Raw genomic sequence first — 13,335 nt, 5'->3', positions numbered from 1 at the left:
CTGGTAGACATTAGAGGTGCCTCACACTGAGGGACCTGGGGCAACCCGAACGAACTGTAAGGTCTGTAAGGTAAGATTTATTTAAGACTATTTGAAACGCAATTAATGATAACAATCACGTTGCAGAGGGTTCAGAGATACCTAGTTAACCCTTTGATTGATTAACTTGAAAATTCGCGAATTATCGCCTTCAGGGCATCCTACTTGTAATACTTACCATCGTATAAATCTCCCCAACCACTGACTACTGCTTTCACTCCACCGATTATATCTGATTCCTCTCCCAGACAGATGGGCTTGACTGCTTTGCCGGTTTCAAAGTTGAGTTCGGTCTGAAGCTCAATGAGGGCAATATCAGAGTGCTATAGTGTGAAAATGAAATATTTTTAAAGTTAATTAGGAGATTTCCCTGAAAATTGGTAATTAAAAAAAAAAAACAAGGCAGCAGTTATTGGTATATCTATCCTCTTTCGACTCAGTTGAGCCTGTGTCCCCTAAAATATTAAATGGAAAATGCATTTCCAAATACTATCATCACTTTAGTTTAATCAAGAATTTAGTTCTAATAAAATTAAGTGAAACGGTATTTTTTACTTACCCACCGGAGTAAATCTTCGCCTTGTAGGTAAGGATCAAAGTCTTCATGAACAATGTAACGGACTGCCCTTACAGACATTTGATTCTGACATCTCCTGCTACCATAACCGACCCACAGGGTAGATAACGAAGCATTGCTCCTGCAGAAACGTGAGTGATTCAGTCCCTTGTGTAATTCTAATATTCAATTCCACATCCAGTGGTTCAGCCCTTTTCATTTTGTAGAAGCAGCTAGATATTCAAATATATTCATAACGCTTAGTGGAATTTAGTCAAGATTATTAGCTGCATATATATGAATGGTAACATGGGTACTACAAATTGGTGAAAAATAAAGGAAAATGCTGCTTGCTTTTAAACCTTTTTAGCAAATGTTAAACGTTGTTTTTCTGATGTGGTTAAATATTTCAGCATTACAGGGACTAGACATTCTGTTCTTTCAGTCATACTTGATTCTTCAGGTAAACAGTCAAATATGACTGGAAGAATTGAATATTTGTGCCTATACTGCTGAACTGTTTAGCCACATGAAGGGAAAAAGGTTGAACATTTGACACACGAGAACTTCTCCGTAAGACATGGTTCTTAACTGTGTGCTAAATGTCTTATGTTTACTCCCAATGCAAGTTTTACAATACATACTTACACTGCACATTGTCAACATTATTAGTGATCTCGGAATATTGTGAATAATTCAGTTGCTTTATTGAGCATTCTCCATTTTTAACTGTTATAACTTAGAACATCACAAGTAACCACTATCAACAGGATGTGAAAAATGTAAGCCCACAGTTTTTATTTCTACGGCAATTAAAAGCTAATATAGTTACTCTATTAACCAAGTGAGAGTGAATTGTTGATATTTATGAAAGAGAGGCAGGACTAGAACTTTTGGATAGATTTGAATTAAAGTAGCCCAAGCATATGATGTATATTTACCTCACACGCCACTCAATGATTGCTTATCTTCTACTGTGCTGAATAACGAATGTTAAATATAACTCGATTGAGTCGTCTTAAATATTTTCAATTTTCTTTTAAATCAAACAGAAAATCAAGGGGATTATCAAGTGTTGTCACGTCCAAAAGAGAAGCTATACAGGCCCCCAATACTTGCCCATTTTCGTCACGAAGGCAATGGGCAACTGTCATGACCCATTTTTTCTTTATAATTGAGCCTCCACAAGGACCAAAGTCCGAATAAACAACAACTTGATAAGGATACTCATTTCCTGCAGCAACTGTTCCATTGACTATCCTTAATCCATCTACACTGATTGAGGCGTTTCCACAGTTCGCTAATGATGGCAGATATGTGGAAAAGAAAATGAAAACAATGAATTTATAAACATGTTAACTTCACAGAGATCAGTCTCTGGGAGAGAAATGAAATGAGATTAGCAGATCGACAGAAAAGATCGGACGCATCTGCTGATGTTCTTATTGTTTTTTCATGTCCAAATTGTTTTGATTATGGATGGAAACTTATTTTCTACAGATTTCACGAAGAAAATTTCCTAGGTTCCTTTCCATTCGTCATCTTTTCATCCCTTCCAGTGACATCCACGAGCTTTCGAAATTTTCATTAATACCTCTCTCACTTGATTCATCTCTACATCCATTTCACTTCTTGAACACTTTCCACACATTTGCTTCACTCGACCATAAGTTTTCCTCACTTTATTACTTTCTCTAATTCACCACTTGTATTTTTCATATTATTATCTAAAACTGCTACAAACACAAACAGACACAAATATATATATGTTCTCTAGACCTGGATCTGCAGTCCAAATAATCTTATTTTTCCTCTTCAGTACACTTCTTATATTGCATGTCTAGCAATGAAATTATTTTGTTCCTCCTAAATATGCATTCATACCTACAAACATTCTCTGTTGAATCTGTTTTGCCACCACTGGTCTTTTGGACTCGAGTCAGTTATCATAACACCTTCACAATATGTTATTCTGACATTTTATGCAAGTTTGTAGCAGTTTCCTGAAGCATTTACTGCAAAAACATAAACCTTACATATGCATCTAAGAGCTGACTCTTGTATATCTATATTTAATAATATTTGAGAATATAGATGATTGAGATACAATACCATGGACAATGTACTTCAATTGATTTCTGTAAGTATCCAAGTAAAATTAACATTACCACTATTGGCATATCTGAAACACTTACGGCAGTAACCCCTTGTGATGTTACATTTAGGAGTTGTAGTTGGCTCTGTGGAGGTAAGAGTTTTGATGATTGTAGCAACAGATAAGGTAAAAAAAAAAAATTCAGTATAGCAAAATTTAAAAGTAACTTGCATTTTTTTAACATAGAAGCCTGAAATTATTCTTTATACAGGATTTAGCTTGCGAATGTAATCTGGAAAGGCTAGTGACAAGGTAGTAAACTACAGACAGGTAGGGGAAATCTCCTTCCACCTGTCAGTCTGCCCTCCACTTTGCCCTCCTGCCCAGGTTCCAGTGTGATGGGTGGCTGAAATGGGCCATTCATGTTAACAACTTCATATTTGTATTTTGCAAAAGTATAAATTACTTTTAAAATTTGCTATTTGTTCTTACACAAATACATACCTTTGTTCTTTACATTGGAAACTTACCCATTGGTGGGAGGAGGTCTTGGTACCTGACTGGTAGTTTCACACCCTCATGGCCTGATAAGAGCGGAGGGGAACCCACACCTCTATCATACTGCACATATGGGATGTATTAGTTTCTAGACTTCTGGCCCATCAATTAAGGGGTTTATATGCGATTACTCAATCTAACCGAGGTGTGCATTATGTGGTGCATAGTTAGTTGGAATGGGTTTTGACTCTTTATAAGCCCCAGATGAAGATGCTGATGTGTGCCACATTTGCACCCTTGGGGAAATTGAAATATTTGAGATGGTCGCCATTAGATACACCAGTTCAATAAATCTCTTAAAACTACCAGTTTCATTGGCAAAATAAGGACAAATATTAATTCATACTTTTATGAATTACATTTGTCTGTTATGCATATTCAGTGACTGGCATCATTGTTTAAAAATCCAAGATGGCCACCATCACTGAAGATGATCCATGAAATTACAGTTTTCTTCAAGATTTCACAGCAATCAATAGATAGTTAAACTGCATATTGTTCATAGTTTCAGAGGTCTCTGAATAATTTTGAACGATAACCATCCTATGTAAATTCAAGATGCCTGTAATACTGGATGCTTGTCTAAGAAATATAGACCTAGTGAAAGCGTAGGATGATTAGCAAGGTAAAAGGTAAAATAAATAGTGTCATAAAGTTTCCTTTATCTTTTACAGGTTTGTATCAAACACTGTTGAATGAAATCCAGGGCTGCTGATTTTATAAAATACAAAATGCATAGAATCTTATGCCTATTTAAAGGTCGGGTTTATTCTCTTTAATGAGCCATGTTCTCAGTTGTCTTTTTACACAATTGCTACATAATCCTTCCCAAGTAAAGAGATTTCCGTTTTAAACAGTAAGGATTTGTTAAAGAGGTAGCAGTTCTTTCTCTGGAGGATCTTTATTATAGGTGCAAGATGTACAGAATTCTAATAAACACCCTTATTCCAGTACTGAGTGTATAGTTCAAAAGATAGGAGCTACTGAATTTGAAAAATCCGGTAAAATCAAACATGCATAACAATTAACTTAGGTTACCTAATATCAGAGATTTGAAAATTGTGAATTTCTACAAATCGTGATTTTTTCAGGTTTCATGGATTTGCAAGCTGATAACTGCTTTTTTGATTGTGAGAAACCCTCTAAAGATCTGATAAAATCTGATGCTGTGTGCATAAGAACCATAATTGAAGCTAGTAAGTAAAGAGAAGATAACCATGACATTTTCAAAGAACTTGAAAGTGAATTTCAAAAGAATCCTTCATTGACTATCAAATGCCGCAAGCTATGTCATTCTATGTACTCCAAAGTATATGTCAAGAGAGTAGAAACAAAAAGAAGTATGGCGAGGTCAGTTAAGTGAGCCACCACCACAGAGGAGACTTAAGGGACCCATACACTGAACGATTGTATGAACAACTGTCTGAACAATTGTCGTTATTAACACACACGCACACAATTCAGACAGTATGAACGATCTCTGCACCAATTTCAGTCTGAACAAAAATTTTGTCTTGGGAAGACATGGCATCATCTCTAGAAGAGACAAGCACGATAGCATTATATCGGCAGACAAACACATACATTGAGCGACCTGTGAATGACAGACTTAAGTCGCAAGCCAGCAACCTGGTATTGGCAGCTTCCTGCTGTGATCGTTCAGGCGCGAAACTCCGCCCACTTTTGCATTCAGACAGGCCCATACACAATGTCTTTGCGAATGATACAGACAATCCTTCAGACAATCGTTCATACAATTGTTCAGCGTATGGGGCCCTTTAGACGATCGAATGAAGAAGTCTTCAGATTTCAGAACCATTGCATATTTTAAGGTGAAAATTGCACACTTGATTGTGATTCACTCCATCCAGCTAATCTTTGTCAAACAGTAGGGCAGCAGCTAAGTATTACATTATTTAAGGAAGCCATTATTGATGTCTGCAACAAGTGAAAGTATTCATCGGCAAGAGATGTGCAGCTGAGACTGAGTTGACAAATAATGATGACTGCCAGAAAAGATTCATGTATGGAAGAGTAGCTTCTGCTGAGAGTGTGAAGCAGAAGCTGAAGAGGCTTGTCTGAAGACAGTAAGTGAATTGGCAAGGGACAACACAAGGATATTGTCATCTCCTGATATCTACAAAGTTTATCTTAATAATGGCGGAACTCTGAAGTGTAGGACTTTTGCATCACACCTTGAGGGATATTTCAATGGATATTGCTTGTTTTTTTGTGCTCATGGACTGTCATTATACTTGTTTTTTGGGATTCATCGTCGTTTGTCATAATGCTTGCTGACTATGAAAGTAGTGACGATAAAGATTTCATGCTTAAAGCCTCCAGTGGACAGATTTTACATGAATGTAAGGAGTCGAAAAATAATGCAGACAATTATAACACTTGCATGAGTAAGGATATTGTCACTAGCTCTAGCAGTCCTACAGTAGCACAGCTTCTAGATTATCTTAGTCCAAAGAATGAAAACCAAATGCCAAATATTCTTAAAAATAATGTGATAAGTATCGTAACAAAACAACCAATCTCTCTACAGGTTGTACTCGGTGTCTTTTGTGGGAAGTAGCATCGTATTCAGTTTTACTCTTTTAATTTATGCTGTCGTATGAGGAGATAAAATCTTTAAAGCGTCTGCTGCAGCATCAGCTGCAACCTAAGACATACCTGAAAGAAGTATACAATTTGATGACCATGGTCTAGTTCAAATTATTGTGGATAACATAAATGCTACAATTTCACCTCCAAACTGTCTAGCTTCAACACATGCCTTGGCAATGATCTTGACAGTTTCCACAGAACACTGATAGATACCATGACAACATTAAGAGTATTCCTAGAATCAACAAAGAACATATGAAATTAGAGCCACAAGATGTACCTATCTCCCGATATTACAGTCCAAAGAAGCCCTCCCTACCTGAGACATTGGTAAAGAAGAGTGTGTTGCCACTGAAGGTTCTCACACAGTAGAAGGTACTTCTTAATAGGTCTAAGACTCTGGATTTCTAGTTCCTCAAAAGCATAGCAACATAGCCCTTGACACCAAAATTTGGTGAGTTCAACACCAAGCTAGAGAGAGAGAACAACGACAAGGTGTCAAGCCAAAGACTCAAGTATGTTCCAGAAACCTCCTCAATATGACTCCATCTGACCAAACAACAATGCAAACAGATATGATGGAGGCTCAGCAACTTACAAGGTTAACCAGACATACTTGTACCATTTTTACAGCTGATCTTCAGTTATACTGAGTGGGCCTTCATGTAAAGTTGGCATATCCTGACTTGTTCAATGATCATTTCATCTTGAGGCAGGAGGTATGAATTTCCTGATGAGTTTTGTCAGATGCATTGGAGTTCTTATGGCTAACAATGGTCTTGAGGAAATAATGATATCTCCATTTGGTGGTGTTCAGCGAATGCTCCAGGGAAAGAAATTTCCTCAGAATACTATAGCTTTGTGTATTGTGGCAGAAGAGGTTCTACGTCCAATTCTGAAACAAGTGGAAAGTTATGAGGGACTGCGGAAAGAGCTAGAATCTATAGCTGATGATAAACGTACAGCAAGGCTCTGGCTTGAGAACCATATCAACCAATATTCCTCATCATGCTATTTGTCCTGGCACTCCATCTTTTAGCAGTGAAGCTCATGATTCCATACTTCTTTGCTCTGGCCATATACATTATGCTAGATATGGCTTAGTTTACCTTTGGTATTTGGAAAATTTGGATGGCTAAACATTAGAAAGATTCCTCAAATGGCAACTTGTTCAGCGACACCAAGATGTTATTTGGAATGGGATATGAACAAACATGATGATGGAGACTACATTTATGTGCTTTTGAACATGCCCTGGTGACTTGATTGGAATTACCCTAAACCAAGCAGCTGTGAAATGATGAGCATTGAGTTTGCACATCTGTAGCAGGCTTATGAAAGATGTTGCAGACCTGGGAAAAGAGGATCCTATATGTAAAGACAAACACAAGAAAGAGACAGCTGCCATAATAAGGATTGATTATAAGGACAGACAAAAAATATGAGAGAAACTTCAATGGTGCATTGACCTTTTTCATATAAATGACAGTTCCACTGGTGATGCACTAGTAAATATTGTGACTGGAGGGGGGTCTATAGAGGCAAGGTCAATGTGTTAATAGTCCCAAAGAGGCACTGAACTTTCCCCATTCAGGACCATATTTTTGGTAATGTGGACCAGAGCGAGGCGCTGAGCGACCTTCTCTCTCTCTCTCTTTACCATCCCCCCCTCCTTACTCTCAACTTCTCTCTCTCAACCAACCAACTGACCCCTGTGCATTCCACATATCACAATTATCTCAGGTACCTGAATCAGACTCGTGAATTACAAAAAAACATTTATTCAAGAATAAAAGGATTAACTAAATAAATAAAATTCTCAAAGAACAAAATGGTTGACTGACCATGTCAAATTCTCAAAGAATAAGGTACCACTGTTATCTCAACTCAAACAGGAAATCCAAATAACTCTGGGGATTGGACAAAACCCGCCTACCCCTTTCTTTACAATAATTAGACTTCAGTCAAAAATAGGTAACTAGAAGAGTCATAAAGCTGTCTATAATTAACACCACTCCATTAGGGAAAACTCCAGACTTCCCCGGTTTTCCAGGTTACCAGACCTAAAAAAAAAATCATATGGAAAAGGACATCAGATCTATGAAATAAAGGTTTAAAATACAAAAAGACAAAGCCACACTTGGGCCTTTAAGTATTCTTACCCATTTCAGTTGTGAGCACTAGCACTATATATGGTCATTCCTAAAACAAGGCCACTTCTCCAACTTGGGCTTCTCCGTCCTAGTTATCTTACCCTCCCATTATGTAGGGGAACAGCCCGCACTTACACAAGCAGTGCGAACTTTCATTGCACTGGGACAGATGCGGGACGTCATATATAACTTGTCATCACACCCATTAAAGTCTACTCAAAACCAGATCCTTGCTTCTGCTCATGTACGGACACAAACCGTGGCCTGTCTTTGCTGAGGCAGCAACCTTCGACCCTTTGACATTGTGCCACCCAAAATGATGCGTCAACATTTCCAGAGCTCACGTTGTCTCCGTGAGAGCTAACGCTGAATCTATCATTTTAAACAATGTCATCACTCATCACATATGCCTATCAACCATCAGTAATAAAAAAGCAATTTAAATACATAATAAATGCAGATGAAGCTGTCAACATTGGAACAAAAGAGATGAAAGAGTTTGCGATGGGTTGGCCTGACAACTTCCACAAGAATATACCATGCCAAGCTACAACAATAGCAGCCACCACCAAGAAGCAATTAAAATAAGTGTGTCCTGGACATACTGATGCAGGTCTTATCTTTGCAAGAGCTATGGCTTTAGCAACAGGTTTAGTGTTTCAGTGGCGTGGTTGGTATGGTCTTCACCTCCCACCTCACTGGTCGCGAGTTCAATTCTTGACCATTCCACTGAGGGGTCAGAGATGTGTATTTCTGGTGATAGAAGTTCACTCTCAACGTGGTTCGGAAGTCACATAAAGCCGTTGGTCCCGTTGCTGAATAACCACTGGTTCCAAGCAATGTAAAAACACCATACAAACAAAAACAAACAAATTTAGCAACAGGTTTGGACATTTTTGTGAAAGAGGTGTTGAAGTATGAACTGGCCCCTATTCCATTACCCATATTTAAAGAGGAGAATGGTCTGCCTTGACTCTGAATTGCCAAAGTGTAGGCCACTTTGAAGAAGAATCTCAAAGTTGAAGTATCATCAAGAATATCTGTAAATGGTCAAGTTAAGGACTTTGTTGATGGGTTCATGGCTTATATACCTGCTAGGATGATGTCTCATGGTGCCAATGTGCATTTGGTATTTGGCAGATATAGTGGATAATAGTATCAAATATGGACCACGCTCTTCCTGATCCAGAAAAGTGACAACACATCTATATGCACTCTCAATCAGTTATACTGACCATGCCTAAGAACAAGGAGCAACTTGTAGACATTATCTGCACGAAACTTGCCAAAAAAGTTCAACACAACCCCACCCCATCATCCCTCATCATAACAGGAAAAGACCCTGTTCCAATTGAATTTAAGGATGAGTCTTTTCATGACTGTCTTGATCTTACCACTACCCATGAAGAGGCAGATGTCATAATCCCCAACAGGTGAAGAATCTTGTAGCAAAGCGATGCAGGTCTATCAAAGTGGTTTGTGATGACACCATTGACCTTGTGTTGTTACTTCACTTCTACAATGAAGATAAATTAACATCAGTGGAGGTTACCAGTCCTGGCTGAGCAGCTGTATATATTGGAGAAACTAGTAAATAGCAAAGTGACATCATACCATATTTGGTTTCAGCACTTGCTGTGACAGGTTGTGATACTGTTGTAATACATTAAGGTATTAGTAAGGCAAAAGTGATCAAGGTCTTGTAGTCTGGCCACAAATTAATTTGTATCAGTAACTCAGACTCAGATATTGGAGAAGTTATCAAGGAAGCAACTGCATTCATTGCAACTTGTTACAGGGTAAAGCACAATCTAGAAGAAATGATGAATGATATTTTTCATGTATTCTAGAACCTCTTTGGTTGATTTATAAAATCCTAATGCCTCGAGGCGACTATCTTGAATTTTTTAATTTCCTCAAAACTGCCAGTGTAGCACCCTGCTGAAATCTTCATCTGGAGCACCCAAAGATGTCAAAATCCACTCCAAAGAAATATGGACCATGTTTTGCACACCCCAACTCAAAATCACCCTGACTAATCAGGCTGTAAGAACCCATACTGAAGTGTTGGAGACAATAAAACTGGCAATTATGATTGAGTTTGCTTATTGTTTGTCCTATTCTCCACTTTCCAAGAGAGGAAGGGAACTTGCATCCCTTCATCACCAATAGCAAGACTGGCACTCAGTCAGAATGGCACTCTGATTCTCCATCTTCTGGAGAGGATGATTGATTGATTGTAGGTTTTCTGGCGTCACAACTACCAGGGTCACCGACGCCGAATGCTAAGTGTGATCTTTTAACGTTATTTAAAATCTTGTTTAAATATATTATGAATTTTATCTTTAAAGAGATACAAATATGAGGTGTTGAGTTGGCCTAAGATAGTACTGAAGCACTCAAACCGGACCATGAATGCTGCACAAACAAGAGTGCAGATGACTCGCATGCACCTAAGCTGATGTCAGTGCTGAATACCCCTCATAAAGACCCATAAAGGCAAATGGCACAACCCTTTTGAGTTTGAATCCCCTAAAAGTGGAAGATTGTTAAGGTTTTCCAGGAGTCTAAAAGATATTCCTTGAAAAAGAGAGATCTTTTCATAGAATCAAACTATGGTTTAAGACTGAACCATGCCTTCCATAAACTGAGACAGAAAGCTTTTCATGGTAAAGGTAGGCAAGAAAACATGCTTCTTGAGGGTCAGTGTGTAGTAGCACCCCCAAACTACCCCCAAATACAATTCTTGTCACTTTGTCATAGTCTCAGTACCCTGAAGACAAACTTTGTGAGACTATAAGCTGAGAGAGGAGGGGAAGTTGCCCTCGGAACCAGTCTCTACAAGGATGACAGGAAACCTAAAGAAAGCTAGCTTGCCGAGTGAACTATCCTGACCTGAAAGGAACCTGCACACAATCTCCCCAAGTTTGCTGATGCAAGAATCCTATGGAAAGACTTGTTACTACACATGAACCAGCAACCCAGGTGCCTACTCGCTGCTCAGGAATGAGTATGAAAATCTTGAAGTTCATTACCAATAAACTCAAGAAAGAAGGCTGTCCTGTGGCCAAAACCGCAGTGAGTTCTCCAGGGCAAATCAATACCCAAATATATCAAGAAAGTATACCTCTTATGAAAGACATCAAGTTGACAACAACATGGGCTCTTCATAAAATCAAGAGGGATGCAGTTAAAAGACCTGTATGACAGAATTTCCTCCTTGAGAGTAAAGATGAAGCGCTTCCAAGATGACCAGTGGATAGGTGTAATTAGGAAAATACCCATCTTTGAAGTCACCAGAAAGGTGAAGTCGCTCACTCTCGATTTCTAGTGTAACTCTTCAGCATTATACACACACTTACAAAAGGTGAGGCCTTGTTGTGAGCTGAGAACAAAGTGAGGGAAAGGACAGGAAGAAAACAGAGTTCGAGATGTTGGGGACTGAGAAGAGTGAGGTAGCTAGCCATTCCATTGGGCATCTACTCTTCAAGTCACTGAAAAAAAATCAGTCATGAAGGAAATGACCTGATTGGCATTATCTTACAAACAGAAGCTGAAAGAAAAGATGCTGCCTTCACATTCTCCTTCCTCTTCTTCCCTTTCCAAAGTTTGACCCTCTGTTGTCCCAAATAAAAGAGGTCCAATCCAGCACCAATGTTCAACTGTAATGCCTTATACGCCCAGGACTGGCTGGCAAAGATAGGTGCTGTTATTCAGGGACTCAAGACAATACTCTATCTCGTCTCCCTAAGCATTTGGTGATCAGGTAGGTGAACTAGACTACCCAAAGATGATAAATCTCTTGAGTGTAGCCTTCCCCTTCAGGTCATCTCCCTCATAGAAAGTGCCACATTTTTACATTGAAGGATCAAAGAACCCACACGGAAACTGCTTAATACATGCATGGCAGACAACTCTTGAGAGAGAGAGAGAGAGAGAGAGAGAGAGTACATGTGGTGTCAGTTTGGCACTGGCCAAGAGGGAGAGATTTCTTTTTAACAAGTCGGGGGCATAAGAGGTAAAATACTAGGCTGGGCTGGCCCTAAACGAATTCCCTGTACTGATACAGTCATGACCAAGGCAACTGAGCGAGATCCTAGGCTTTCTCAATAGCATGGACAAAATCTACAGATAATGCCTAGGTGCTTTCCCAAGGCCATCCAGCTCGCAACTGACCTTGATGTCCTCTAGAAATTCCCTGAACCTCAGTATCCTAATCCTTGTGTACATGACACTCGTATTTCTTCCAGGTGGCAAAAACCCAAGATGTCCCTCCTGCAGGAGGGAAGGCTTATCAAAAAAAGCCACCAGGGATCATTCCACATTTCGGCATGCAATGTGTTCAGTTTTAAGACTGATACAGGTACACACTTCCTTGTGAAATGCTTAGAAGAAAGCATGAATCCTTCTTATCTTAGTCACGATGCTTATCCAATGATTTACGGACTGTTCTTCAAAAACAATTATTTAAAAAAAAGGTGTTTTTGATAATAATTGTTTGAAAACCACTTGTTCGATTTAGTAATTGCTCAAACCAACAGTTTATGGACAATTATTCAAAAATGTAATTTGATAGCTCTATATTCCTAGAAAACACAATAAGTTTTTATTTTGAAGGATACGCCCTTTGCAAAGAAATGGCTAAATTTATTCAAAGCGAGAAAGGGAGGGACATGGTATTAATGGACAGATTCCTCTATTTTAAATACAAGGAAATAAGCTCAAAGGTCTACTGGAAACACACATTTTGCTGAAAAGTGCAATGGGTGTGCTATAACAGTTCGTGGTTCTCTATCAGTTCTACATCTGATGAGGATAATCACGCTGGAAATCTGACAAATCTTGAGGTATGCAAGTTTTCAAATAAAGTGAAGACAGACGCAAAATCAACACGAGAGTCACCTTATTGTAGTATTTCTAATGCATCCTCTGAATTGAGTGGTTGTATTACAGCCGCTTTACTGCAAACCAGCAGCATAAAGCAATCAACCCATCGAGTGAGGCAGGAAGAGCAGTGTGGAAGAGCTGTGGTTAATCATCAGAGCGAATTAGTCTTTTCTGAAGAACTTAGGAAAACAAACAAGGGCGAACTCTTTTAGCTCTTCTATCCTGGAGAAGTAGAAGACAGAATGCTGATATTTTCAACCCAGAAAAGGCTGAGCGTTCTTGCTTCATGCAAGCATTATTTTATGGATTGTACCTTTAAAAACTGTGGCAGTTATTTTCGAACAGCTTTACACCACTCATGGCATGAAAAACGGCTGTCATACCTTAGCTTTTTGCGTAATTACCAAATAAGGAAGTAGATATATATGCCAAAT

General features: G+C 38.7%; 1 protein-coding gene across 1 annotated transcript in view; it reads right to left on the bottom strand.

Annotated features, from left to right (window-relative positions):
- Positions 1–200: 200 nt before the first annotated feature.
- The window catches only part of LOC135212229 (trypsin-5-like), a 25,176-nt gene continuing 12,041 nt past the window's right edge, over positions 201–13,335 (bottom strand). Inside the window, exons 2-5 of the mRNA XM_064245670.1 lie at positions 2,791–2,835; positions 1,715–1,895; positions 599–737; positions 201–362 (exon numbers count right to left, since the gene is read on the bottom strand). Coding sequence (XP_064101740.1) covers positions 201–362; positions 599–737; positions 1,715–1,895; positions 2,791–2,835 — 527 coding nt within the window. The remainder of the gene's footprint in view (positions 363–598; positions 738–1,714; positions 1,896–2,790; positions 2,836–13,335) is intronic.

This window comes from Macrobrachium nipponense, chromosome 40 (assembly GCF_015104395.2).
Source record: "Macrobrachium nipponense isolate FS-2020 chromosome 40, ASM1510439v2, whole genome shotgun sequence".
Classification (NCBI taxonomy): Eukaryota; Metazoa; Arthropoda; class Malacostraca; order Decapoda; family Palaemonidae; genus Macrobrachium; species Macrobrachium nipponense.
This window is presented reverse-complemented; position numbering and strand designations above follow the sequence as displayed.